Below are 26903 nucleotides of genomic sequence, written 5' to 3' on the forward strand. Positions count from 1 at the left end.
ATTCAAGCTGGGGGGAGGGGTATCGAGGTAGGGGGAGGGGAAGGGGGGAGAGGTTTGGGGTACTCACTGAATGGAGATGGGGTGGGAGTGTTTAGAACACCTTTTGTGTATGGGACATAACCACAAGAGGGACTCTACCTAACAAAATCAAATATTTTCAGCTGGTTGTTTGTACCCTCACATTTTTTACTTTAGGCGCCTGTAGCACAGTGGTTATGGTGCCAGCCACATACACAAGTGGCGGGTTCCAACCTGGCCCGGGCCTTAAAACAACAATGACAACTGCAACAATAGAAAAATAGCCAGGCATTGTGGTGGTGCCTGTAGTCCCAGCTACTTGGGAGGCTGAGGCAAGAGAATCGCTTAAGCCCAAGAGTAGGAGGTTGCTGAGTGCTGTGATGCCAGAGCACTCTATTGAGGTAACATAATGAGACTCTGTTTCAAAAAAAAAAAAAAAAAGAAAGAAAGAAAAGAAAAAGGAAAAAGAAAATGAAACAAAAGGAAAAAAAAAAAACCCAAGTTAGGGTTTGGGTTGTTATTGATGTTTGATAAAATTCAACACAAGTTGAATTTTTTTCAAACACGTTTATCAAGATCGACTGTCACTAAATCAACCTTAATAAATTTAAAAGAATAGTTTCTTTGACAATAATAAAATCAAACTGGAATTTGTTAACATAAGAATAACAAGAAAATCCCTAAATACTTGGAAACTAAACAAACATTTTTAAACAAGAGAACAGATTTAGGAATCGAGCTTTAAAATTCTGTGACTAATCCTGTCACTTAGTGTTACCATTGGACATTATTCCCAGAGTAGTAAGTTCTGCCCATGTGTACTTGAGTACAGTGAATTGTACTTGTTTAAACTCTCCTGGGGGAACTAATACCTCCTAATACAGTAACTATAACCCATGTCAATATGGACCCCTCACTGCCTTATTTAATCTTTATACCACCTGTCACGGTGCTGACTCTCAGCAGAGAGACCTGTGCTGATTGGCACCAACACCAGCTAAAGGTTCTTGAGGAAATATTTGTGTCTGAGAGAACTTTAAAGAAGTCAAAGTGGCCGGAGTTAGGGAGCGCTGACAGGAGATGATTTTAAAGAGGCAGAAAGAGAGTAAGTCAAGAAGGGTCCCAGGTGGCTGGTGATCCAGAATGTGAGCCCTGGGAGGCAATTCAAGCAGAGGAATAACATTTCTCAATTATAACTTTAGTGGAGAGCAGTGCAGGGGGAGGAGGCTGAAGGCAGGGGCTGTGTCAGTGTGGAGGGAGAGCGACCCGGTGAGAAGTGATGAGGACTTAGGCATCTTATCACCGTTTTACGTATGGAAAATGAGGCTTCCTACAGCTATAGCATTTTTGCGGATAATATGAAAGAGGTCGAGGCAATCATAGCATAAATTAGATAATGCTCCCATAATGCTTACCAGATAACATGCAATGAAATGAGTTAAGGGACTGAACAAGCCTGGTACTCTTAATAATATCCCACCCCTAGAAAGAGCAGGCAGAATCATGCCAGTCCACAAGAGGAGAAACAGGAAAATGAGGCTCCAAGTGGGGTTTGTGGGTTTTACCTGCTTACAAGCAAAAGCCACCCTGTCCCACCCCCACCTCGCTCCCGGGAGTCCCTTGTCCTGCAGATCAGAGTTGAGGTCACGATGTGACGATGTGACGAGGCACCTTCGCCCTCTTCTACCTGCTGAAGTGTCAGATGAGCCTGTTCAATATTCAGAGGGAAGAAGTTGCCAAGGAAGGGCAGGCGCCAAGGTCCTGGGGTAGTTCTTTGGTCACCAGCTTTTTTTTATTTTAATGTAAACCAAGTTTATTTTGCCTTTTAAGTAGTGTTCTTAAAGCACTACAGCTTGGTAAACAATGTAAATTAGTATCAGTCATCCATCTCAAAAGCCAGAGTAGTTTTGTTTTGTTTTTTAATGAGTTGTTAAAGAAGTCAGCGAAGAACAGAAAGGCCACAGCACCCAGCAGGAGAGTCTGGGGACGGAGCACTGCCCAGAAGGCGGCCCCCCGGAAGCCCATTGTCGGCAGCAGGCCAGGGATGTCCGCTAGTTCTTCTGTGGCCTGAGAAGGTGACCAGCTCTGTCTGGGTCTCCCACTTCGGCCTTGCTCTCTGTACCCCTGACTCTCAACTTCCCAGCTCCGCGGCTCCGCCCCTCCGCCCCGCCTCCACCGCTCCTCCTTCCAGTAGTTCCCGCCTCCAACCCCGCCCCAACCCGCCCCCTTCAGCGCCCCGCCTCCAACCCCGCCCCAACCCGCCCTCTCTTCAGCGCCCCGCCTCCAACCCCGCCCCTCAGTGCCCAGGGAGGCAGGGCACATGCTTCCCTGCATTCTGGGGAGAACATAGGATAGGGGACCTTGGAAAAAGTCCAGGCTATAAGCAGTTTCCTTCTAGTTAAAAGGCTCATCTTTCTCAACACGGTTGGGGCTCTTGGACTTTCACTTTCAATGCATTTCTGAGAGTGCCACGAAGATTTGAGTTCCTGTGTTTCAATCACTTTCTCTTCCAGTAATTGCAGCTATGCCTGGGACAGCAGCATCTAACACTCCTTGGGTCTCTACTACATGCCAGGCAGCATACCTAACGTCATTTTGACAAAATTAAGCATGAGATGCTCTTGTTGGTTTCGTCTTGCAGTTGAGGAAACAGAGAGGTCAGTCCTAGGGACCTGGTGAATAACTGAACCCACTGGACTGAAACACAGTGAAAGGAGGTCCTGGATTTGAAAGTGATGTGGGGATTAAGCAGCTTTACAGGAAAGCCCCAGCACTGAGCAGAGTCCATAATAAGTGCACACGTGTTAAGGGACTGCTTCAGTCCTGGTCCTTTTTGGTTTGCTCTGAGGCTCCTCTCTAAAGAGCCCCCAGAATGGAAGGCCCCAGGTTCCAACCTGCCATAGCGCCCTGCAGGGGCCTACTGGTATCTCAGTATTTGTGACACTCCAAACATGAAGCATAGTCCTTGAATAATACAGCAGAGTACACACACATGTACTCACTGTAGAGGTACACATTCTGTATGAAATCTTTTAATAAAAGGAAATAAAACAGAAAAGAATTGAAGTGTCCTTCTGCATTTCCAAAGTACAAAGAGGGATACTCTTCAGAGGTTAACTTACATATTTCCAGTCCACATTTTCCTGGTTTACCCCAAGTGCTATGATTCCTTGCAATGTTTCTAATATTTATATATTATTCTAAAAACACTCTACGTCTTCTTGTCTCTTACTTGGTATTATGTGTTTGAGATCTGTCATGATTGATTCATGTGGCTCTAATTCATTCACTGTAATAGCTGATCATTGCCAAAAAAAGGAACAAACAGAATAAGAGGTAGGTGGTTGTCTATTACTATTATGGCAAAATTTGTTTGCCAGTTTCGTTTCAATGAATATTTAGGTTTGTTACCTCCCTCTTCTTCTTACCCATGTTTTGAGTTTCTTGCTTGGGTGATTGGATTGAGGAAGACAAGATCCTGAATGTTTAGGAAGTTCAAGTTCAAGGAATCATTAGATTGATTGTATTCTGAGACTATCTCTTGGCCTGTTTTCTAAAAATGCATTTTTCCAATGAATTACTCCAAAAGTGCACACATATGGGGCTCTTCCTGCTATTCTCTCCTTTACCAGGCAAGATGGACCAAAGCCTCTTCTCTCACATTAACAACCCAAGACACATTTTTCTTCCAGGTGCGTTATTTTTATTTTTATTTTTGGCTCCTCCTGACAGCTTAGGCTGGCTCCAGCCAAACACTTCCCCTACTTTTTTCTGTTTTCCATTCTCAGGTGTCAACTGCACTGGCTTCTCTGGGAATCCCAAGACACAGGAAGGATAGCACCATGGCTTCCTGGAGGGTTGTGTTTTAGGCTTTTGAAAGTACTCAGGTCTAATCACCTTGCTATGGTTTGCGTGTTCTTCTCCCTCCAAAACTTAGTTTGAAACTTGGTCCCCAGTGCTGCAGTGTTGGAAGGTGACACATAAAGAAAGGTGATTGTGTCATGATGGTGGCTCCTGCAGGGGTGAATTAAAGTCCTTACTGAGGCTGTGCATTAGTTGTGGAGACAGCAGCCTGTCATGAAGTGAGCCTGGCATGTTGAGCTTTCTGTATTTTACATATGCTTGCTTGCAGCTTCTGCTTTCTGTCATTATAGGATACAGTACAAATGCTGTTATCAGAAGCTGCCACCATGCCCTTGGACTTCCCAGCTTCCAGAACCATGAGCAAATATACTTATCTGAATAAATTATCCAATCTTAATCATTCTGTTATAGGAACAGAAAATAGACCAAGATGCCACTTCAGGGAAAATAAAGTAATATTTTGATCAAGTTTAGTTCAGTTTTTCCAGGGCTTTTGTTTGCTTTCTTCATTGGCAATGTGGTCAATACTCCGCGTCCTATCAGTGTTAGCTGGCCTTTCATGAGCATTGTGTTCTCCCATCAACCACCTCCATAAGGTTTGGAATTTGTGATTCCCTACCAGTATGCTAAAGTAGTCTACCAGGGCCCACCAACTGTGGGGACCAGGGACCACCCTTTGCTGTCTAGTTGCAAGCAAAGATCACACCTAGAATGATAGTTAAATCCCACGTGGAACGATCTGACAATCCATACCTGATGGAAGATTTAAGGCAAAGAGGTATTCTTCAAGAGTCACGTTTGTCCCCTAAACCTTATTCCCAGATTGGTTAAGTGTGATCACACTCTCCTTGGTCCTGGATCCAAAGCCCCAGGTAGTGTTTCTTGATGTAAACCATAGAAACTTTTCTGCAACACTTCCTTTCCCTGTCTGTAAATAGGGAATACTACCTGCCCTGCTAACTTCTCAGAGAACCAATCTGAGGCAGGAACAAAAGAGCTACCAAAGGAGACAGGCTTTATGTCTCCCCTCCCACCCTGCTCCCAGGGCCCAGTATGAAATCTGATTGACTGCTTTGCACCACGTTACCCTGAGCTATTTCAACAGGCCAGAGGAAAATACATGTCTAACAAAGGAGGCAGGAAGGAGGCATATTACAGATATAACATTTGTGGAGCTTTATGGTGTCCAAGTCACTTGACGTCCACTATTTCCTTTGCGTTTTATAAGAACTTTCTATAGGGAAGGAAATCATTATTCTCCTTTTTATTTCCTGCCTTAAAAAGTAAATTGATTAGTGAATAAATGATTTTCTTAAGGCTAATTCAGAAGAGACAGCAGGGCTGGGATTTGGATATATCTTCTTGGGAGTCCAGTTTCTCTGATCTTTCCTCGGGGTCACTAATATTTCGTCCCCTCACATCTCCGGAGAGGCTTCGGAACACAGGCCATTTCTTTTTCTTTCCTTTCCTAACCATGTTTTCCTCGAGGAACAGCACAGAGGCAGTGTTTGACTGGAGAAAGGGTGATGCCCATTCTAAACTTGAGGCTCAGCTTCTCATTGTCTGGGGGCCTGAAGGCAAATTTTTGCATAAGGGAGGTGAAGAAAATAAACAGCTCAGTCCTGGCCAGCTGTTCTCCAAGGCAAGCCCGCTTTCCTGAAAGACAAAATCAAAGGATGAGTTATCCTCCGGGGTGGCCTTGGTGCCCAGCAGGGACGGGGAGCCTCACCCACAGCCTGTAAGACCTGAGCAGAGCAACCACTTGGCTTCACCCAAGCTCAGAGTCAGATGCCTGCAGGGCTCAGGCAGGTGAGGTTCTGGGGTGATGTTGCAGACCTAGAGAGTGGGGGTTAGCCCAAGGGCATGAAAGATTCATTTAATGAACAACAAGGAGAAAAGCAGACAATAAAACAATAACAAAACTCCATGTCAGTGTTTTCCAATCCTTAACTGGAAACTGTGCAGAATATAACACGTAACCGTGCGAGCAGGGATTCTGAGTGCCCGGCATTTTTCCCCGAGCCACGGTCTCCTCCTCAGGTGCCGAGACCCCACGGGCGCGCGCGGCCCTCTACACGGGAGCCACTCCGGCCTCCCTCCGTGCCTGGTCCTCACACACAGTGATCCTGTCCCCCGACAAGCCACTGCTTCCAAAGTGGGGCCCGAGGCTGCGTCCTGCTCTCCACAGCTCACACTTGGCACTGCCCTGGACACGTCCACAACCGGTCAAGTGTGTGTGATCTGGAGTCAGAAGGACAGAGCTGTAAGTCAATCTGCCCACTTTCTAGTCATGTCTTGGGGGCAAATTAAGTCACTTCTCTAGGCATTCGTGCAAATGTTTATGTTACTGAATTTCATTCTCCTGGTCAGACAGACAGATGATGGGAACACAACAGCTCCAATTTCCCCTCTTTCTGCATCCATCTCACTTGCAATGTGACATCATAGCTCTTCCCATATAAAATTATAGCGATTTCCCTGCCCCTTGAATTGGGGTTGGCCTCATGACTTCCACTGGCTGGTGGAATGCAGTGGAATGATGGGGTGCCAGTTCCCAGTCTGGGCCTCAGAGGCCTAATGTGCTGCCCTTCTCCCTCTTGGGACGTTACTTGTCACCATGTGAATAAGCCAGGCTGGCTTGCTGGAAAATGAGAGATAATGCGGAAAATCTCCCATTGTCCCAGCTAAGGACTTTCTAGGTCAGTCTTCAGCCAGCTGGCCTCCTGGTCAGAGAGATCAAGAGAGCATGGTCCACTTTGGCACAGCAACATCACTGACTTGTAGACTTGTGAGCAGTAACACAGCATCTATTGTTTAAGCCACAGAATTTTGTACTATGTGTTATAGAGCAACATATTGATTGGTACTTATGGAATGAAGTCAGTGAATCTTAAAGTGAAGAGACCTTTACATGAAGAAGTGAGTTACATTCTAGGTGTACTAGAGGGGCACCAGACTAGAAGTAGAAAACTTTGAGTCTTTCTGTGAGAGGTTCTACCAATTCTTTGGACAGGTGGTATTGGATAAAGTTACTTTCTTATTTATAGCCTCTGTGTGTTAGAAAAGGAGATAGCAATCCATCTCCTGCCTAATTATTGAGTTGTTACAAAGATTAAATGAGATAATTTGCTTGTCAATCAAGTCTCTAATCATTGTGTGTATTTTTTTTTAAATATGATCACTGATGCAAAGGAGAGAAGCTTTTTTAATAGGGGAAGACATGAAGACATTGGAGAAAGAGGCTTCCATAACATGAAAGAAAGATATCCTGTAATCACTTAGCCTAGAAGATTCTTCTTCCTTTTAAATCCACAAACACCTAAGTAGATTCCTCTCATCACAATTATAGCAAATATCAGGTGAAGCGCTTTTGTGGAATGCAGAGAGGGTCACTTTGCATTTCAGCATTTCAGGGATGTGTCGCAAGAAAGGAATAAGAAAAACACATAAGGATTGAAATATACAGCTGAAATTTTGTGCTATGACACAAAATTCAAAATTCAAAACTATTATGTAGACAGGAACCTGGAAGGAATTCCTATATCTTATATCTGCTTTTGGTGCTAAAAGTGACTTGTCCAATGTGAGCAAAGCAGATATAGAACTAGACGAAGGACAAAGAGGTTATAATCAGAATCAGTCCACACCTGGGCAGTGCAGCACAGTGGAGAAATAGGAGTTTGAACTCACCTCCCCCCTTTCTGGGCCTTAGTGTAATTGGCATTAAAATGATACTGACTCAGAACATCACTATGTATTTTTAGTTAAGAACAAACAAAGTATCAGGCTCTCCATAGTGCGGGTTCTGAGTAGCATTTATTTTCAGTAGATGGTGTTAGAAAGTACAAAAGCTATATATTTTATGATAAATGTGGTTTCCATGAGTCCTAACTCTGCCGTATGAATTTTATGATTTAGTTTCCACACTTGGTTAAGCCAGTTTGCTTATCTGTCAAGTGTTGTATTAATAATTGCACCCTTGTAGGTTACACCGTAACAAAAGCACTGGAAAGGACTTTGGTTTGGTTTTGTTTCCTACCTCATTCATTCATTTTCCCATCTTCAGGGCTGGAAGCTTGACACATTCTAGATGCTCAGTATTTATGAAAGTAAGCAATTGGCACATTATCTGAAATAACATAGGCATCATGTCAAACTCAAGCCCTGGAATACACTAAGAATGTTTGTGAGAGCTTTTACAATGTTATGAGTTAAAAATATCCTTTTGAAATTGGCTAGCTTATTCAAAGAGGGAGGGAAAGAGTATTCACTGCATCCTCTGTTCTACTTTTCAAGATGTGTAACATGTGCCTGTATTATAGGAAAAAGTCTAGGGACTTGAAGAGAGTAATTAAAAATTTTTTCAAAAAGCAAAAGGACTTCTTCAGGGCATGTTTATAGAGCAGAACCCAAACTAGTTAAGCAGTGGCAGTTCTGAGTCACTGACTGAAGGCTGTGGGGTAAGTAACCCGGTTCCCTGCCTCCCTCTTTCTCCTTAGTACAGATCAGCTCTCCTTCTGTGTGAGGGGGTATCCCTTGAAAGAACTTGGGACATTAAAAAAAGTCCATAAAGATGGCAGATGTTCAACATTATTTGTGAGCAAGAGGTAGGTCAGTGTCTACGTCCGCAGTGTTCTGGGGACAGGACAGGGGAAGCTGACATCTCCAGAGGAAGCTGGAAGGCGTGGGAAGGAAGGACATTCTGAAGCACTGCCCAGTCAGCCCTGGGGCTGCAGCCCACAGGCAGATGGGGTCCCACCAGCCAGGGCTGTCTGCAGACACTGCAGCTCAGGCAGGGGCTGTGGGGAGAAGAGCAGGGGACGGCTGGGAGAAGCAGTCTGCACACCACACTCCTGTTTATTACAACTCACCTATTGAGAAAGGCAGAAAGGATTCCCTTTTCTTAAACTGTCCATTCTCCAGAAAATGCTCAGGATTGAACGTGTCCGGGCTGGTCCACTCTGCGGGGTCCCTGTGCAGCGCAGTCAAATTGGTGAAGACCATAGTGCCCTGGAGAAGGTGGCAAAACTCAGGCAAGGCTTGACCCATGCAGCCCCCCACACAGAGGGGCAGTGGGCCCTGGGCTTCTATGCAAGGGCCTGACCCAGCCTCCCCAGTCCACTCACATCTACTGAACCCCCCACCCCCATAGCCTCCTTTGGTAGGGACAGGGCACAAATTGGACTGCATTTACATGCTGGGAATTTTACCAGAAAAGTTTGGCAACTTTTCAGTGCAGAATGGTCCTTCTGTCCAGCATCGAGTACACTGACCCCACAGTATGTTCAGTGACAGAATCAGGTAGGCCAGTGAGAGGAGCTATGTCCCTCTCCATCCAGGGACATACTAAGACACCCAGGATGCCCCAGAGCAATCCTTTTCCTCACTCTGCCTCCAGCCAACCCATCAGTGAGACTGGTCGATTTTATGTTACTTTCGCCTGATTCAATCACCTCAGTTCCATGCCCCACACCACCACTTTAGTTCAGGCTGCCACTGTCCTGTAACGGCTCCTCCTCACTGAGCCCCCTGCCACCCCCTCAGGCCGCTCTGCAACCTGAAAGCAGAGCGAGTCTTCAGCATGACCTCCTCACGTCACCCCCACAAGGCTCATGCCTCTGACTCAAGACCCTTCAGCAGCTTCTCATCCCTCACAGGGTGAAGCCTGGTCCCCTGGCCTCTGTCTGGGCCACTCTGTCCCTATACCTGTGCTCCTGCGATGGTGGCTTCTTTCATTTCTCAAACACGCCATGTGCCCTCTCCTATCGATAACTTTTAGATGCTGTTTGCCTCACCAGGAAGGTCCTTCCTCTGAGTTTGTCACCAGCTCACTCCTAATCATCCTTTAATCCTGAGCCCAACGTCCCCTCCTCTGGAAGCCTTCCCTGTCCTCTCCTGCCTGTCTGCATCTTACAGACCCCAGTGAGGATTTTCTCCCGGACAGTTATCATTGTTTGTAACTACGCACTGGCATGATTATTAGGCTCAGCGTTGTCTTCCCAACCTGAGCATCTCAGGTGCCTGATGAATATTTGATGAATTAGCAAAGAATTGTGAGCACTTTCTATACTAAGCCCTGGGTTAAATGCTCTACATGCATGATCCCATTTTATAGCTTCATGAGGTATCTTTACAGATAAAGAATTTGATTCTCTGGGAGGTTACATGTCATTTCCAGAACCCCACAGTGTGTAAAGGTGGACCTGTGATTGGAACTAGGTCAATTTGGTGTCCAAGCCATGGCTCCAGGCTTGGTAACAAATAGTTGGTTCAATTTCTCAGTTATCAGGATGGTTGTCAAAGCTGACATCAAAAATCAGTGGTAGAAGAAGTGTGCTGAGCTGGGCTGGTTCCCTGAATTTCGGGGAATTGCTAGAAAAATGCAAATAGCACCTAGGAACTTAGCCCTGAGCCTTTATCCACATGAAGGTCACTCAGTGAAGAAGTAAGAAAGGGACAGTGACCCAGCAGTATCCAATGGGCAAGTTTTGAGTTCTACCTCTGAGATCTTTCCCAGGGAGGGGACACACTTGGAAGGACGTAGACAACCAAGCAAGAGCCAAGAGGTTCCCCAAGGTGGTGGGAGCAGCAGAGCAGGACTGAGAATGTCAGTGTGGAGAGCGGACACCAGAGGGCGCAGGAGAGTCGTCTGCAGAGGTCCTGAGAGTGGCAGGTGGAGCGAGTCAGAACTCCCTTAGGACAGGGCATGTAACAGGGACCAACTGATAACATTGCAGGGAGATGCCTTTAAATTAAAGAAAAGCAACTCCGTGGAGGGAGCAGGGTGTAGTACAGGCAATCAGAATAGCTCTGGTTCTGGGTCCCCAGCTCTCATCACTATGGACTTGAGAGATGTCATGCAAATTAATTCATCTGAGCCTGGACTCCCCAGCCATAAAGCAGGAATAACAGAGTTATCTGAGAACGGAGTAAGACGTTTTGAAAGAGGTTAGTTCCACAACACAGAATCTGCTTGGTGTTTCCTCCTTTCCCTTCCTAATGACTAACACAGCACACACTGGGATTGGCGTCCTTGTGAGATGACAAGTGCCCCATCACGAGGCTGTAAATGAAACCTAGAAATACCTGTGGGAAGTTGTGTTAGAGACACCAGCATTGATGTGATGTTGGCCCAGGTGTTCTCAAATATCCTCTCACATTCCCACATTCTACAACCCCAGGACTGTGAGGCAGAATGTTTCTAAGTTCTGGCCCGTCCCTAGTCCTGTGAGATGCTCTTCCAGGCAAAGAAAAGGCATTTGGAGCAAAATCTGATCTAGAACTGCTGCCTGCTGTGTGCCCACAGAGATTCACAACACTCATTAGTAAATAAAAATGCTGAAAAACCACACACCAAAGGAAAGGCAGTCTTTGCCTAAACATAGTTAGTCTAAGAATCGTCCTTTCTTCACTCCTCACAAGACCAATTAATGTCTAGTTAAACTTGTGCTCTAAAGAACACACATGTCGGAAATGGTAGTGTTATAGTAATGTAGAACAATCTGATAACACAGCTTTATCCCCATTTACATGACTCCTTAGAAAAAGAATTCATGTCATTTCCCAAGTTCCCATTTCCACCTTCTGAAAGAAGAGCTTGCTGATCTGAGCCCGGTAGTGCCTGGTTACCTTGGGCAGGTGGTACCCAGCTAAGGTGGTATCAATTGTCACTTCCCTGGGAACATTCAGGGGGACGATGTTGCCCATCCTCTGCACCTCATGGATGACGGCGTTGGTGTAGGGCAGGGACTCCCGAGTGGCCACGCTTGGCTGCTGCCCCTGGCCAATCACTCTATCAATCTCAGAATGTACTTTCTCTGCAAAAGAAGAAGAGGTTCTATTATTTTTTTAAACCCATACGCTTTCTGCTAATGGTGTAAGAGTATTCTCCAAGATCTCATCTGTTCTATTTCAATTTCTGACCAGATTGCAATGAAATAAAATAGTTCTTCAACTTTCAAAGGGCTTTTGTAGAAAACTGCCAGTTCCATAATTCTCTTTGAGCCTGATTAGCTCAGGAGTGGAATAACCAGGATCAACAGGCCTGCAGAGGGGTTTTGTATTAGTCTATTCAGGCTGCTAGACCAAACACCATTGACCAGGTGGCTTATATCAGAAATTTATTTTGCACAGGTATGGAGACTGGGAAGTTTAACAAAATATCAAGGCACCAGCTGATTCTGAGTCAGCTGAGGCCACATTCTAGCTTATAAGTGGCACCTCCTCACTTGGAAGGAGCTCTCTGGGAAATCTTTATACAGGCATGACCTACAGGATGGCTAATCACCTCCCAAAGGCTCCATCTTCCAATACCACCACACTGGTAATCAGGCTTCAACATGTGAATTTTGAGGGGGTCACAAATATTCAGAACATAGAAAAACTATAGACTGAATTCCCTAGGACGCATGTTAGAGTAGAATGTGGGCCCTGATGTGCACGACCAGTGGGGTTGCAAACTCTTGCTCTACAATATTACTGCCCCAGGTTACTTAAACTTTTTGAACCTCATCTTCCTCATCTGATTAGTGAGATTAAATCTACCTTCATCTTAAGGGTGTTTCCAATTTACATGACTGATTTATGTGAGTACTTAATAAATGACAGTAACTGGTATCTGTCCCCCTATACCTACTTTTCTCTTTTTCTAAAGTTTTAGCTGGATACCTAGTTGTCCAGGGAAGGTGTACATTTGGCAGATTTCCTGTGACCAAGTGTGACCACGTGACAGAGTGTAAGCAAAAATGATGGTTAATCCACGCATGAAGCCCTTGCAGGGGTGTCCAACCCGAAGCCCATGGGGGAGGCAGACTATTTGAGGACTGTTTTGCTTCTCTGTGATGTCACATATTGCGTAAATTATGCATGGACCTTTTTTTGTTGTTGTTGATTTTGTGCATTTAATCTGCAGCCCAAGGCAATTCTTTTTCATTTAACGTGTGGCAGAGAAGCAAAAATATTGGACATCCCTGAAAAGGGTGTATGTTTCCCCTTTGTTTCTTCCTGCTGGTGTAAGGGAAGCCCTAGTCATGAGCCATCTTTGAGAGCCAATGAGAGCATCATTCAGGATACAACATCTCGTAGGGCGTGGAAATCCACAGGCTTTGCAAAGTCCAAGTTATAAGCTTCTATCTGATATACAAACAAATTTCTGTCCGTTTTAAACTGTTGATGATTTAATTTTTTAAGTGAGATAAAATACACAGAGCATAAAATTTACCATTGTTGACATTTTTAAGTGAATAGTTCAGTAGTTTTAAGTATATTCACATTTTTGGGCAATCAATCTCCAGATCTTCATCTTGTAAAACTGAAACTCTCTATCCATTAAACAGCTATCCATTCCCCCTCCCTTAGTCTCCAGCCAGCACAAATCTGCCTTCTATTTCTATGAATCTCACTACCTTAGATAACTCACGTAAGTGGAATCATACAGTATTTGTGTATTTGTAACAGTGTTTTAAACTCAGTGTGGTGTCCTTGAGTATTATACAGGTTGTAGTATGCATCAGAATCTTCTCCTTTTCTTTTTTTTTTGTAGAGACAGAGTCTCACTTTACTGCCTTCGGTAGAGTGCCATGATGTCAAAGGACTCACAGCAACCTCTAGCTCTTGGGCTTCAGCGATTCTCCTGCCTCAGCCTCCCGAGCAGCTGGGATTACAGGCGCCCGCCACAATGCCTGGCTATTTTTTGGTTGCAGTTCAGCTGGGGCTGGGGTTTGAACCCGCCACCCTTGGTATATGGGGCTGGCGCCTTACTCACTGAGCCACAGGCGCCACCCAGAATCTTCTCTTTTTAAGGCTGAGTAATATTCCACTAACTATACAATGAAGATTCCACATACTGGTCATCCATTCCTCACAGTAACACTGTTGCTATCGTAAATAATGTTGCTATGAACATGAGTTCAACCTTCTATCTTTTCATCCATGTTACTTTGGAGCCTCTATTCTGGAAGCCAAATCTAGTAGCTTTGAAACTTTTAAAAAATGTAACATTAAGAAATGCATTCTACATCAAGACTCAGGATGCCTATACATAAAAATACACATGCAGAAAGCACACATTTATTGATCAACTTAAGAGAGAAAGAAAGTTTCATGAATGAAGTCCCCTTAGTACATGGGAAACATTCTGAACTTTTCTCCTCTATCCTTATCATAGGAAAAAAGAGTAGATCTTGATCCATTGATTTTCTGCCTCATGAATAAATGTTACCCACAGTTTGAAAAGCTGCATCATAAGCATCCTCATCTCCCATATGCTCAAATTGTTCTGCAACCTGAAAGAAGAATGACAATGGGAACAGTCCCTGTTCTTGGGTGGACCTCGGCAGTGGGAGCTACATGAACAACGTGTGATAAGCCCACTAATGGAGGTCAAGTGAGTCATCCCTGGAGGATAAAAATGCCAATGATTTCCAATGGGGTGGAGACATATCTTAGGGAGGTAGCATTTGAGCAGATTCTCCAGGAAGAGAAATTGGGGAAGCACATTCTTGGCAGAGGGAAGAGCAGAGGTCATGACATAGAGGCACACACAAGATCAGAGCAAAGAAAATGACATGTAGGGTAGTAAGGTCTCCATGGGAGAGTCAGGGGACCAATACTGGACAGACAGAGGGGCACTTCAGAGACATCATACCAGACTCCAGGGTCTGGACATGACCCAGGAGGCAGTGGGACCCATTGCTTAAAAGAAGAGAAGAGCACCACCAGATTTTCCCAGGGGACTGGAACTCTTCCCTGGGACCTTCCAGAAACTTGACTCACTTCACTGTTTTCCCCCTTGACTTGAGCTTCTTGAGGACAGAGTTTCTCTCTTATACTTGTGTTACCTGAACCCATTCCAGACCTGGAGAACGGTGTGAAGAATGTGACCGTTCCCACGTCCCCATCACCTTGTGACTCTTCTCCTCTCCTTTCTTTCTGCCATGTTCTTGTCTGGCCCCCAGCTGTAGGCCTTGCACCCCGGGAGGCATCACTCTGCCCTACGCCGGGCACACACACTGACAACCCACCTTGGATGTCTGGGTAGAGGGCCATGTAAAGCAGCCCCCAGCGCAGGGTGGAGGAAGTTGTCTCAGTTCCGGCAAAGAAGAGGTCCAGAGTGCACCCGATGAGGTTGTCTTCATGGAAACTTGAGGTAGCATTGCTGGCATTCTAGGAAGGACAATATTTAATGCTATGCTTTGCTTTATTCAGACAATTCCTGATTGCCATAAAATCAGGGGCTTCATCCAAGGAGGTGGTGTGGAACACAATGTCCCTGGAAGAAACAACTTCCCTTTGTCCTCTCCAGGAGGCAGAGGCTTATTACAGAATCATTATTAGTGTTGTCCTGGCCCAAGTGCTAGAAGGTTTTTTGGAGGATGACAATGGAAGACAACTATTTTCTTATGCCTGTAATTTGGGAGAAGCTATTAATTCAGTGGAAGGAGAACAGGCTGTGAGCAAGACAAGTTGGCTCCAGCGTCAGCCACTTTACTTTGCAGCTGTAGGACTTAGGGCGACTTTCTTAGCACAGTAACTGCCATATGATGCTCATTTCAAGCCTGAGTCCACACGAATCAGATATAACTCACATATCTCTACACTGGGAGTCAGGTAATCAAATACTGGAGCTCCAAGGACAAATGTTTTTCTCTAGTGTGGCAGTCTATGTGTTCTGTACTTTGGTTTCTGATTTTATAAAGTGGAAATAATCGTGCGTGCTCCTCAAGATGACAGTATTAATATGTGAGGCATGAGGGCAGATAGCAAGTACTCACCATACATTTGTACTGCAAACATAAGGAATCAATAGAATTCCTCTTATGAAAAACAATTCTTATTTCACCTCATTAATCTTTTCCTTCCCAATTGAATCATTCTGATTCCATAACCGTGCCTCATGATACCCCACCATCTCTACCATGCTCCTCTGGAAGGTTCCATTTGTCCCCACTGCTCTTAATATTCACAGTCTCACACCTGAACACCAGCAAGCACCTGTTGTTTCCTCCTCTGGGGAGAAGACAATGTCTCAATGATTATTACGCCAGTAGGAGCAATCCACCATTCTCCCTGCTCCATGAGGAGGACCCAGTAATTGATGTGTAGAGATGATAGCACTGACTCAGGGACTGTCCATTAGCCAGAGGGCCCCTATAGAAAAAGGCATGAGTACAGTTTGCTGCTCCATCCAGGCTTCTGGCCTATAACATTGGAAAGGGATGCTATGTGGAGAAAGGAAAAGGCCCAGCCCATTTGGGCCCAGAGGTTAAACTCTGGCATTCAGTCCTTGTGTTCTGCAGTGGAGATGGGAGCAGGACAGGTTATTATTTCCAGGTGGACAATTGATGAAACAGAACTTGGAGACTCAATTGCTGTTTTCCCCATTGTGCATAGCCCTGTCAGATGTGGCAAGAGGAGAGATGATGGGGGCCAATAGGCACTGTTGGGCATTTACCTAAATCCTCTATCTTTACCTTTAATTGCCTCTTCAATGCTGAGTTAATGCTGCCCTCCAGCCTCTAAAATACTGCCCCTGTTTGACTCTTCTGTGACAGGCTGAAGAATGGACCACAAACACGTCCATCCTCATCCCACTTCCTGTCACCTTGGATGTTAACTTATGTGGCAAAAGAGACTTTGCAGATGGGATTAAGTAAAAAATTCTGAGATTGGACCATTATCCCGAATTATCCCAGTGGGCCTAATATCATCACAAGGGTCTTTATAAGAGTGAGGTAAGAGGGCCAAAGCCAGAGCGAGAAGATGTAAGGATGGAGCAGAGACCACAGGGGACGGAGGGAGGATGTGCTGCTGGCTTTAAAGATGGAGGATGGGGCCACAAGCCAAGGAATACAGCCCTTCTCAAAGTCAGGAAAGTCATAAGACCAGGCTCTTGTCTGGAGCATCCAATAGGAGCAAGCCTGGCCAACACTTGAGTTTAGCACTGTGAGACTGATCTCAGACTTCCCACATCCAGGACTCTAGGAGAATAAATCAGTGCTATGTCAACCCACCAATTATGTGTAATTTGTTACAGTAGCGGTTGGAAACTAACGCAGCCCTATTTGATCTTGAAGAACAAAACACAGGAACCACTTTGGTTTCCTCACCTTGGCCATTTCCTTGAGGTAAGCGTCAATAAAGTCTCTTGTTTCATCAGGGTTCCAATCTCTCCTGTGCTTTTCAACGATGTGAGAAACGAACAATTTCAGTTTTTCCCAGTTTCTGAAGACAGTTTGGTGGGGACCAGGAAGGAACTTCATTATCCATGGAAGGAAATTGTAGAGCTGATGGAGAAAAACAGAACAATCGTGGAGACAACGTGGCCCGCATTTCCCTACAACATAAAAGAGGCCAACATTTCTTTCCATACCTTTCATTCACTCACACTGAAAGCTTGGTCATCCTTGACCCCCTTTTTTCACTTTCACCCCTCTGGCTGTGCAGAATATAATATTTTTAAGATGAGATTGCTAAGAATTTCCCAAAGTTGGTCAATATAAAATCAATAACTATAAATCAATTACAAAGTGGGAGAAAAGCAATTACAATATCACCAATTTGAATCCTGCAATGAAATAGGGCACGCATGCAATGGTCATCAAAAATATTTGTAAACATCAGGTAAAAACTGTAAGGAGGATGATATCTGTGAGTGTGGTATTAGGCAAGTCAGAGTCATGGTAGCTAAACCCTCTGATCTATATTGTAACATGAGACAACCTGACATTAAGTACCACTTGGAAAGGAGCGTTAAAAAAAAATAAAATTAATTGCTAAATCATGGAAGAAGCCCAAGTGCCCACTGACCCACGAATGGATCAATAAATTGTGGTATATGTACACCATGGAATATTATGCAGCCTTAAAGAAAGATGGAGACTTTACCTCTTTCATGTTTACATGGATGGAGCTGGAACATATTCTTCTTAGCAAAGTATCTCAAGAATGGAAGAAAAAGTATCCAATGTACTCAGCCCTACTATGAAACTAATTTATAGCTTTCATATGAAAGCTACAACCCAATTTTAACCTAAGAATATGGGGAAAGGGAGGGGAGGGAGGAGGATAGGTGAAGGGAGGGTATTTGGTGGGACCACACCTATGGTGCATCTTACAAGAGTACATGTGAAACTTAACCAAATGTAGCATATAAATGTCTTAAGACAATAACTAAGAAAATGCCAGGAAGGTTATGTTAACTAGTGTGATAAAAATATATCAAATTGTATATAAAACCAGCATATGGTGCCCCATGATTGCATAAATGTACACAGCTATGATTTAATAAAAAAAATAAAGAAAGAAAAAATAAAGAAAATAAAATTGGCTCAGCACTCATAGCTCACTGGTTACAGTGCTGGGCACATGTACCATGGCTGGTGGGTTCAACCTGGCCAAGGCCTATTAAACAACAATGACAACATCAACAAATAGCTGGCATTGTGGCAGACACCTGTAGTCCTAGCTACTTCAGAGGTTGAGGCAAGAGAGTCGCGTAAGCCCAAGAGTTTGAGATTGCTGAGAGCTGTGACACCACAACACTCTACTGAGGGCAACATAGTGAGACTGTCACACACACACACACAAAAAGAAAATCGTATTTTGATCAAGGCTCTGGATTTAGTTTCCAATATATTTAAATCATGGGACTAGAAGAACATGTTAAAAACCAGAGGAATGCAATCAGTAAAATCCAGAACATGGAAAACTCTACAGAGCAAGTGACATAAATTTGTCAATAAACAAAAAAAAAAAAAAAAAAGAGAGAGGTGGGAAGCAAGCCACAGATCAAATGATCCTTAAAGAGACACAGTAGCTGGGTGGCTACTGTGGCTCAGAGGAGTAGAGCACTAGCCCAACATACCAGAGGTGGTGGGTTCAAACCCAGGCCTGGCCAAAAACTGCAGAAAAAGAAAAAAAGAGAGAGAGAGAGAGAGAGCCAGAGCCACAGTAGCCAAATATAATATACAGGCCTGGATTGAATTCTGATTGAAAGAAAACCACCAAAATAAAACAAACAAACAAAATCCCCTTATGAGACATCTAGGGACATCTGAGCTGTGGCTAGGTGTTTGAAGGCATTACATAATTATTGTTTATATTTATCAGGTACATAATATTTTATTTTAGTAGAAATAGGTCCCTTATGAAATATACATTGCATTATTTATGAATCAAACCACTGAGGTCTGTGATTTGTTCCAAATAACTCAGGGAGGGGTGGCATGGAGACTGGGGAACTGCAGTTAGTCACATGTTGAGCATTGCTGGAGTGACTGATGTTACACAGTGATTCATGACTGTGGTCTCCCTACTTCAGGTACATTTATAATTGTCAAAAATAAAGTACTTTTTTTCAAGACTGCGGAAATGTTTTCAAATTTTATCAAGGGTAGACTCAGTAATTCAAGGCCTTTTACTCAGAATACTTAGCATTTAAAAAATATACACATGTATATAAATATGAACACACACAGGCGTTCCAAGGTAATTTCTGTTGTGTGAATCGGAGTCACAGAGGAAGAAATCTGCACTGAAATGTCTGCAAGGGGGGAGGCTGTTGCTCACTCTGGCATACAGCGACCTCAGTTTATTTCTTACAAGCTTATATACTCTTAATATAACACATACACATTCTAATAATAATATTAATCGGCAGCCAATGGTTTATATGATAAGAGTACAAAGAAGCCACGCAGAGTGACCACAAAAACTTATTTAGCCATCTGTCTGAGAAAACAGGTGCATCATGTAACTGAAATGCACACTAACTTATCTTGTTTTCCACTTCCAAGGTCCCTTCTAGGACATTCCACAGACAACCAGACTCTGTTTGCAGAGTTTGCCTCCCATTAGACTAGTTTGCTAATCAGCTCAGAGGGTCTTAAAAGAACATCCCTTCATATGGACTCTAAGAAAGCTTCTTTAAACATAAGTCAATGGCACTTGAAGTTACATTGAGGCTACGAATTTCAGGAATAAGGCATAAAGAAAGAAGAGAAGGCAGGGATGAACTCAATGCCTGGGGGTAAATTTTCCTCTAGGAATGTCTTCCAAATTCAGAAAAGTGGTGGTGAGACCTAAAAACTAAGTATGGTCTTTGACAGACTCAAAGGCCTACAGGGTCAGAAATTGAGCTACAAGGCCCACCAAGGAAGAAGTGAGATTTGAACCTCAAAGGGATATACCCTGTGAAATCAGAAAATTGATAATAGCTTAAGTGTTGGTGTACAAGTAAGAACATAACCAATATGAGCATATATATGTGTGTGTGTGTATATATATATATATATATATACACAAAAAAGAAATTAGTGCATGTGTCAATGAGGTATAGAAAGAAAGCTGCCTTACCTGGCTTGTAAATGAAGTCTCCATATTTGTGGCTTCATCCAGTAACCTCAGCAGCTCCTGAAACTCACTATCATGGTACTCAAATCGCTTCCCAAAGGTGATAGAGCAAATGATATTGGAAACTGCATTGTTGATTTTGAAGTGAGGGTCAAAAGGCTGCCCTGGAGGGGGAGGAAGCACAAAACAGATACTTCTGATGAGATCCCTCTAGTTCCTACAGAGAGTCTCCTCTCTTTGACATAGGATATACCTACTACGGAACCATTTCTGAGATCTGGCCACACCACCTTACACTGGATTTGCCATACAGCAAATACTCAGTCAATGACACAAATTGATGATCAGGGTTTAAATTCAGTAACATGTCCACTGCCTATGTCCATGCATTTAATTCTAGAACTCCTTGAGGGTAGGGTCATGGTTAGTTGTTCACTGTTTCATCCTCACTACTTAGCACGGTGGTAGGCACAGAACAAGCATTTAGGCATTGTATAAGTATCCCTCCAAAGAATGAATGGGCCCAAATCTCCTATGTCCCTCCTAGAGATGCTCACCGTTCTCCTCTTTTATTGCCTCAATGAGGTGGTGGGCCTCCTCCTGAATGCGTTCCTCTAAGCTCTTCTTCCCTAAACCAAAGTTCCTCAGTGTTGTCAGGGCGAACCTTCTTTGCTCCTTCCATATCTGGCCTTTGGACATGAACAATCCTGGGGGGAACAAAAGTCAATATCATGGTATTCTGGTTTAATAATGTGAATATCCAGCAAACAGTATGAGGATGGGTGTCAGATGGAGGGACAGGCAGGGAATTATGACACTTGAAAATTGTTCAGAGCAATCACCCCAAAACAGTGTACACAACTGACTGCTTGGCATGTTAGTGAATTTTTTTTTTTTTGCAGTTTTTGGCCGGGGCCAGGTTTGAACTCACCACCTCTGGTATGTGGGGCCGGTGCCCTATTCCTTTGAGCCACAGGCGCTGCCCTATTAGTGAATATTTTATGTGTTGTGTAATTTAGTACTCAGACAAATCTTAAAGGGTAATTACAGTTAATACTAAAACTACCCCCCATTTAACTAATGAGAAAAATTAGAAGCAGAAGATAAAGTAAACTTCGTAAGGTAACACAGTTAGTAACCAGCTAAATGGATGTTCAACCTCACATCTCCCTGATTCTAGAGCCCAGGCTTTGATTATTAGCCACATAGGTAAAGTTAAGTGTTTTGTTATGCTAAATGCTAGGAATGCATTTATGGGAAATATAAAGTCCATATAGTTGAGTAGGCAAAGAGAAGCTTTATAGGAGAGTTCCTATCTAAGCCAGACATTAATAGATGAAGAAATAACTCAAGAAAACAAGGAGGAAAAAATATTCCATATAGAAAAACAATACAAAGAGGAGAAAAATATTGATAAGTTCAACAGAACATCATCTGAGTCATATCACAGGTAATGCCAAGCTCCTTTTCTTGTCTTTACTTCCAGAGCACTGCTCACCAACTTTGATATCTGATTTTGGCCTGCATCACCCAGTGAAATGGCCCTCCTTGCTGTCAAGTCCAAGGATAACATTTGACCCCATTTTATTAGATCCTTCAACAGTATCAGACACTTCTTTCTGGAAATACTCCCTTCCAGGGGTGCTAAGGATACCTCACTCTCCAGATTTTCTTCCTAATTCTCTGCCAGAAACTTCTATCTTCCACTGGTTCATCTTCTTCTGTTAAATATTGAAATGGTGGAGGACTTCAAAATTAGGTCTATTCTTTTAAATTTGTTGAGGTTTGACTTGTATCTTAGGATATGATCTATTTTGGAGTATGTTCCTTGGACTGATGAGAAAAATGTATATTGTTTAGCTTTGTCTATTAAGCCCATTTGTTCCAGGGTTACATTTAAGTTTTCTGTATCTTTACTTACTTTCTATTTATAGGATCTGTCCAGTTGTGTCAAGGGGTGTTAAAGTCCCTGGCTAATATGGTGTTATGGGACATTACATTGCTCAGACCAATCAAGGTCTGTTTAATAAATCTGAGACCATTTAAGTTGAGGGCATAAATATTTAAAAAATTGAAATGTCCTCTTGTTGTATTGTTCCCTTGGCCAGCATGAAGTGACCATCCTTGTCTTTCTTAACTTTAATTGCTGTAAATCCACTGGCATCTGATAATAAGATTGCAATCCCTCTTTCCTTCTGATTTCTATTTGCTTGAAATGCTATTTTTCATCTCTTAACCCGAGTCTTGATTTGTCCTTCAAGATTGGGTGCAATTCCAGTAGACAGCATATGGATGGCTTGTGCTTTTTTTTTTATCCAATCAGCCAGCCTGTGCCTGTTCAATTGGGAATTCAAGCCATTACCATTTATTTAGAGAATTGATAAGTGTGGTAGTTCTATTCATCTTATTTTGAGAAAGTCCGTTGTATAGTTTTATCCTTTGCACCACTGTGGAAGCTAAGTTATACCTTGTATATTTTCAGATCACAAGGCAATAAAGGTGGAACTCAACTCCAGCAAAAATGTTCATCTCCACACCCACACAAAGGAATGGAAACTAAACAACCTATACTGAATGATGGGTCCAGGAAGGGATAAAAGAGGAAATTTTCAAATTCCTCAAAGATAACAACAATGAAGCTACAAGTTACTGAAACCTGTGGAATACAAGAAAAGCAGTCTTAAGAGGGAAATTTATTGCATTAGGTGCCTACATCTGAAAATCAAAAGGAGAGCTCATCAATAAACTTATGAACTATCTTATGGGAATGGAAAAAGAAGAACAAACTAATCCCAAACCCAGCAGAAGAAAAGAAATAACTAAAACTAAATCAGAAATTGATAAAATTGAAAACAAGAGAATCATTCAGAAAATCAATGAAACGTAAAGTGGGTTCTTTAAAAAAATGAGTAAAATTGATAAACTTTGGCCAGTTTAACTAGAAATGGAAAAGTAAAATCTCTAATAACCTCAAAGAGAAATGATAAAGGAGAAATAACAATAGGTATCACAGAGGTACAAGAGATTATTTCTGAATACTTCAAGGAACTGTTTACCTAGAAATTTGATATGTGGAGGAAATGGATCAATACATATAATCACACTCTCTTCCTAGATTTAACCAAGAAGAAATAGATTTCTTAAAAAGACCAAATTCAAGCACTAAAATTAAGGAAACAATAAAAAATCTCCCAACAAAAAGAGCCCTGGTCCAGATTGCATCACACCAGAAAGCTATCAAACCTTCAAAGAAGACTTATACCCATACTGCAGAAATTGTTCCAAAAACTTGAGAAGGAAGAAATGTTCTCCAACACATTCTATGAAGCAACCATCCTCCTTTTACTAAAACCAAGAAAAGACCCAACTAGTAAGGAGAAATTCAGACCAATTTCACTAATAAATATTGTTGCAAAAAATTCTCAATAAAATTCTAGCCAATAGGTTACAGCTACACATTAAAAAAATCATTCATCATGGTCAATTAGGTTTCATCTGAGGGATGCAAGGCTGGTTTAACATAAGCAAATCCATAAATGGAATTCACCATATCAACAGGAGCAAAACCAAAGACCGTAAGATCCTCTCAATAGATGCAGAAAAAGTATTCAATAAAATTCAGCATCCTTTTCTAACAAGAACACTTAAGAATATTGGCATAGTAGCACATTTCTTAAGCTGATTGAAGCCATCTATGATAAACCCACAGCTAATATCATACTGAATAGAGTAAAACTGAAAGCCTTTCCACTTAAAACTAGAACCAGTCAAGGATATCTTCTATCACCACGACTATTCAACATAGTGCTAGAAAGTTTTAGCAATGCAATCAGGCAAGAGACAGATGTTAATGGCATCCAAATGCAGGCAGAGGTCAAACGCTTACTCTTTGCTGATGATATGATCTTAGAGAACCCCAAAGACTCAACCACAAGACTCCTGGAAGGGATTGAGAAATACAGTAATGTCTCAGGATATAAAATCAATGTCTCCAAATCAGAAGCCTTTGAATATGCCAACAACAGCCAACTTGAGAAGCAAATCAAGGTCACAATTCCCTTCACAGTAGCTTAAAAGAAAGTGAAATACTGTGCAGATTTCATGTACCCCTTGATTGCACTAATGTACACAGCTATGATTTAACAATAAAAAATAAATAAATAAATAAATAAAAAGAAAATGAAATACTTAGGAAAGTATTTAGGATCCTTAACAAAAGAGATTAAGGATATCTACAAAGAAAATAATAAAACCCTAAGAAAATAAATAGCAGAAGATATTAACAAATGGAATAATATACCATGCTCCTGGCTGGGAAGAATCAACATTGTTAAAATGTTTATACTTATAAATCAATCTACAGATTCAATGCAATCCCCATTAAAATATCAACATCACACTTTCAAGAATTGGAAAAAATAATTATTCACTTCTTATGGGACCAGTAAAACCCCCGTATAGCCAAAGCAATTCTTAGTAATAAAAACAAAGCCAGGGAAATCACCCTACAAGATTTTAGACTATATTATAAGCCCATAGTGATCAAAATAGCATGGTATTGGCACAAAAGTAGAGAGAGACACTGACCTTTGGAACCAAATAGAAAACCATGGGACAAAACTAACATCTTACAGCCCCCTGAACTTTGACAAACCAAACAGGAGCACACTGTGGGGGATAGAACCTTTATTCAATAAATGGTGCTGTGAGAACTGGATATCCACATGTAAAAGACTGAAGCTGGACTGGGACATTTCACCACTCATAAAAATGGATTCAAGATGGCTAGGAGATTTAAGTCTAAGGCATGAAACAATAAAAGTCCTCAAAGAAGGCATGGGAAAAACACTTGAGGATATCAGCCTGGGGAAAGATTTTATGAAGAAGACTTCCATGGCAATTGCAACAACAACAAAATAAATAAATGGGACTTCATTAAACTGGAAAGGTTCTGTATAGCTATAGAGACAACAACAAAAGCAAATAGACAACCTTCAGAATGGGAAAAGATAATTGCATATTATGAATTAGACAAAGGCTTGATAACTAGGATCTATAGAGAACTCAAATTAATCAACAAAGTAAGAGCAAACAATTCTATATATCACTGGGCAAGAGACATGAATAGAACCTTCTTTAGGGAAGACAGATGATGGTTAACAAACATGAAAAAATACTCAGTCCCTACTCATCAGAGAAATGCAAATAAAAACCACTCTGAGATATCACCTAGCCCCAGTAATATTAGCCCACATCACAGTGTCCCAAAATTGCAGACGCTGGCACATATGTGGAAAGAGGCGATTACTTTTACATTACCGATGAGACTGCAAACTAATGCAGCCTCTTTGGAAAGAAGTATGGAGAATCCTCAAAGATCTCAAAATAGATCTCCCAGTTGACCCCACCATCTCTCTACTAGGCATCTACTCAGAAGAAAAATAATCATTTTATCATAAGGACATTTGCACTTGATTGTTTATTGCAACTCAATTTACAATTGCCAGGACATGGAAATGACCTAAATGACCATCAACTCAGGAATGGGTTAACAAATTGTGGCATATGCACAGCATGGAGTACTATTCAGAGATTAAAAAAAAAAAAAAAAGGTGATGTCACATCATTTGTAATATCCTGGATGGAGTTGAAACACATTCTTCTTAGTAAAGTATCACAAGAATAGAAAAGCAAGTACCTAAAGTACTCAATACTTAAGTGAAGGCAGTGGATGGTCTAATGCATGCCCATGTAGGAGAAAAACTCATTTCAATTCAAGTTGTGGGGAGGGGTACTAAAAGAGGGGGGAGGGTTGGGGTACTCTCACTGAATTGGCGTAGGGTAGGGGTATTTGGCACATCTTTTGTGTGTGGGACATAATCAAAAGAGGGACTCTACCTAACAAAATCAATTATTTTGACCTGGTTGTTTGTACCCTGATATTAACCTAAAATAAATTTACTTAAAAAAAAAAAGGCAAAAAAACCCAAAACGAAACAAAATTAGGTCTGTATGTCTTATATTCTCAAACTATATTCCATTTCTGGAAAATCTTATCACTCCCTAAAATTTTAAATAGCATCTCTTCAGAGTGACCATCTATTTCGTTTCCTGAGCTTTAGACTCATATATATTATCACAACGCGAATGGCCAAGGGAGTACTTTGAAGGTGACCAGAGTGATATTCAGCAATGAGGTATGTAGCATTTTTTCTACGATGGGTTCCCAAGCTTAATTGTCAGACATTGTATGTGGGTCACAAGATGGGAGACCACTGGTGCAGCATGGCCTTCACGAGAGCACATGAGGAGCTGGAGACAAGAGCAGCAGCAGAAGGGAGCAGATGCATACCCACTTCCTAAGGGAGGAAGCCGCAGGGGAAGCGGGATCAGTGGACACATCTCCTTTCCCTGTGCCATGACTGGGTGACATGGTGTCTCCATTAGAAGATCCACTGGTGTGAGTTTGTGCAGGACATGTGGCTTCTCTGGAATTTCTAATAGGTTTGGCCTTGTCAGGTCCTTTGTGGGGGTGACTTCAATCAGGAAATGTGGGCAGCCAGCCTCCATTAATGACATAGATTTTATAATGGTGGAGGTTGTTTGGGAGATGTTGGAAAATTATAGTCATAGGGCACCTCTTGCAAGCCATAAGCATATGAAACACACAC

The 26903-nt window shown here is 42.4% G+C and overlaps 2 protein-coding genes and 1 pseudogene across 3 annotated transcripts in view; all 3 read right to left on the reverse strand.

Moving 5' to 3' along the window:
- Positions 1–1788, reverse strand: part of LOC128574827 (cytochrome P450 2J2) — a 90556-nt gene extending 88768 nt beyond the window's left edge. Inside the window, exon 1 of the mRNA XM_053575760.1 lies at positions 1706–1788. The gene's annotated coding sequence lies outside the window, so the exon portion shown is untranslated. The remainder of the gene's footprint in view (positions 1–1705) is intronic.
- LOC128574740 (cytochrome P450 2J2-like) overlaps positions 1–2340 on the reverse strand; it is a 41737-nt pseudogene extending 39397 nt beyond the window's left edge.
- Positions 2341–5034: 2694 nt separating this feature from the next.
- The window catches only part of LOC128574829 (cytochrome P450 2J2-like), a 38717-nt gene continuing 16848 nt past the window's right edge, over positions 5035–26903 (reverse strand). The window contains exons 3-10 of one of the 2 annotated variants that reach the window (XM_053575762.1): positions 20790–20939; positions 20236–20396; positions 16989–17165; positions 14904–15045; positions 11512–11699; positions 8754–8892; positions 5998–6123; positions 5400–5538 (exon numbers count right to left, since the gene is read on the reverse strand). In XM_053575762.1, the coding sequence (XP_053431737.1) occupies positions 5537–5538; positions 5998–6123; positions 8754–8892; positions 11512–11699; positions 14904–15045; positions 16989–17165; positions 20236–20396; positions 20790–20939 (1085 nt within the window). In that variant the 3' untranslated portion in view covers positions 5400–5536. Of the gene's footprint in view, positions 5539–5997; positions 6124–8753; positions 8893–11511; positions 11700–14903; positions 15046–16988; positions 17166–20235; positions 20397–20789; positions 20940–26903 lie in introns of both variants that reach the window. The other variant, XM_053575763.1, reaches the window with a different exon arrangement.

The sequence above is a fragment of the Nycticebus coucang genome, chromosome 22 (assembly GCF_027406575.1).
Source record: "Nycticebus coucang isolate mNycCou1 chromosome 22, mNycCou1.pri, whole genome shotgun sequence".
NCBI classification, from domain to species: domain Eukaryota; kingdom Metazoa; phylum Chordata; class Mammalia; order Primates; family Lorisidae; genus Nycticebus; species Nycticebus coucang.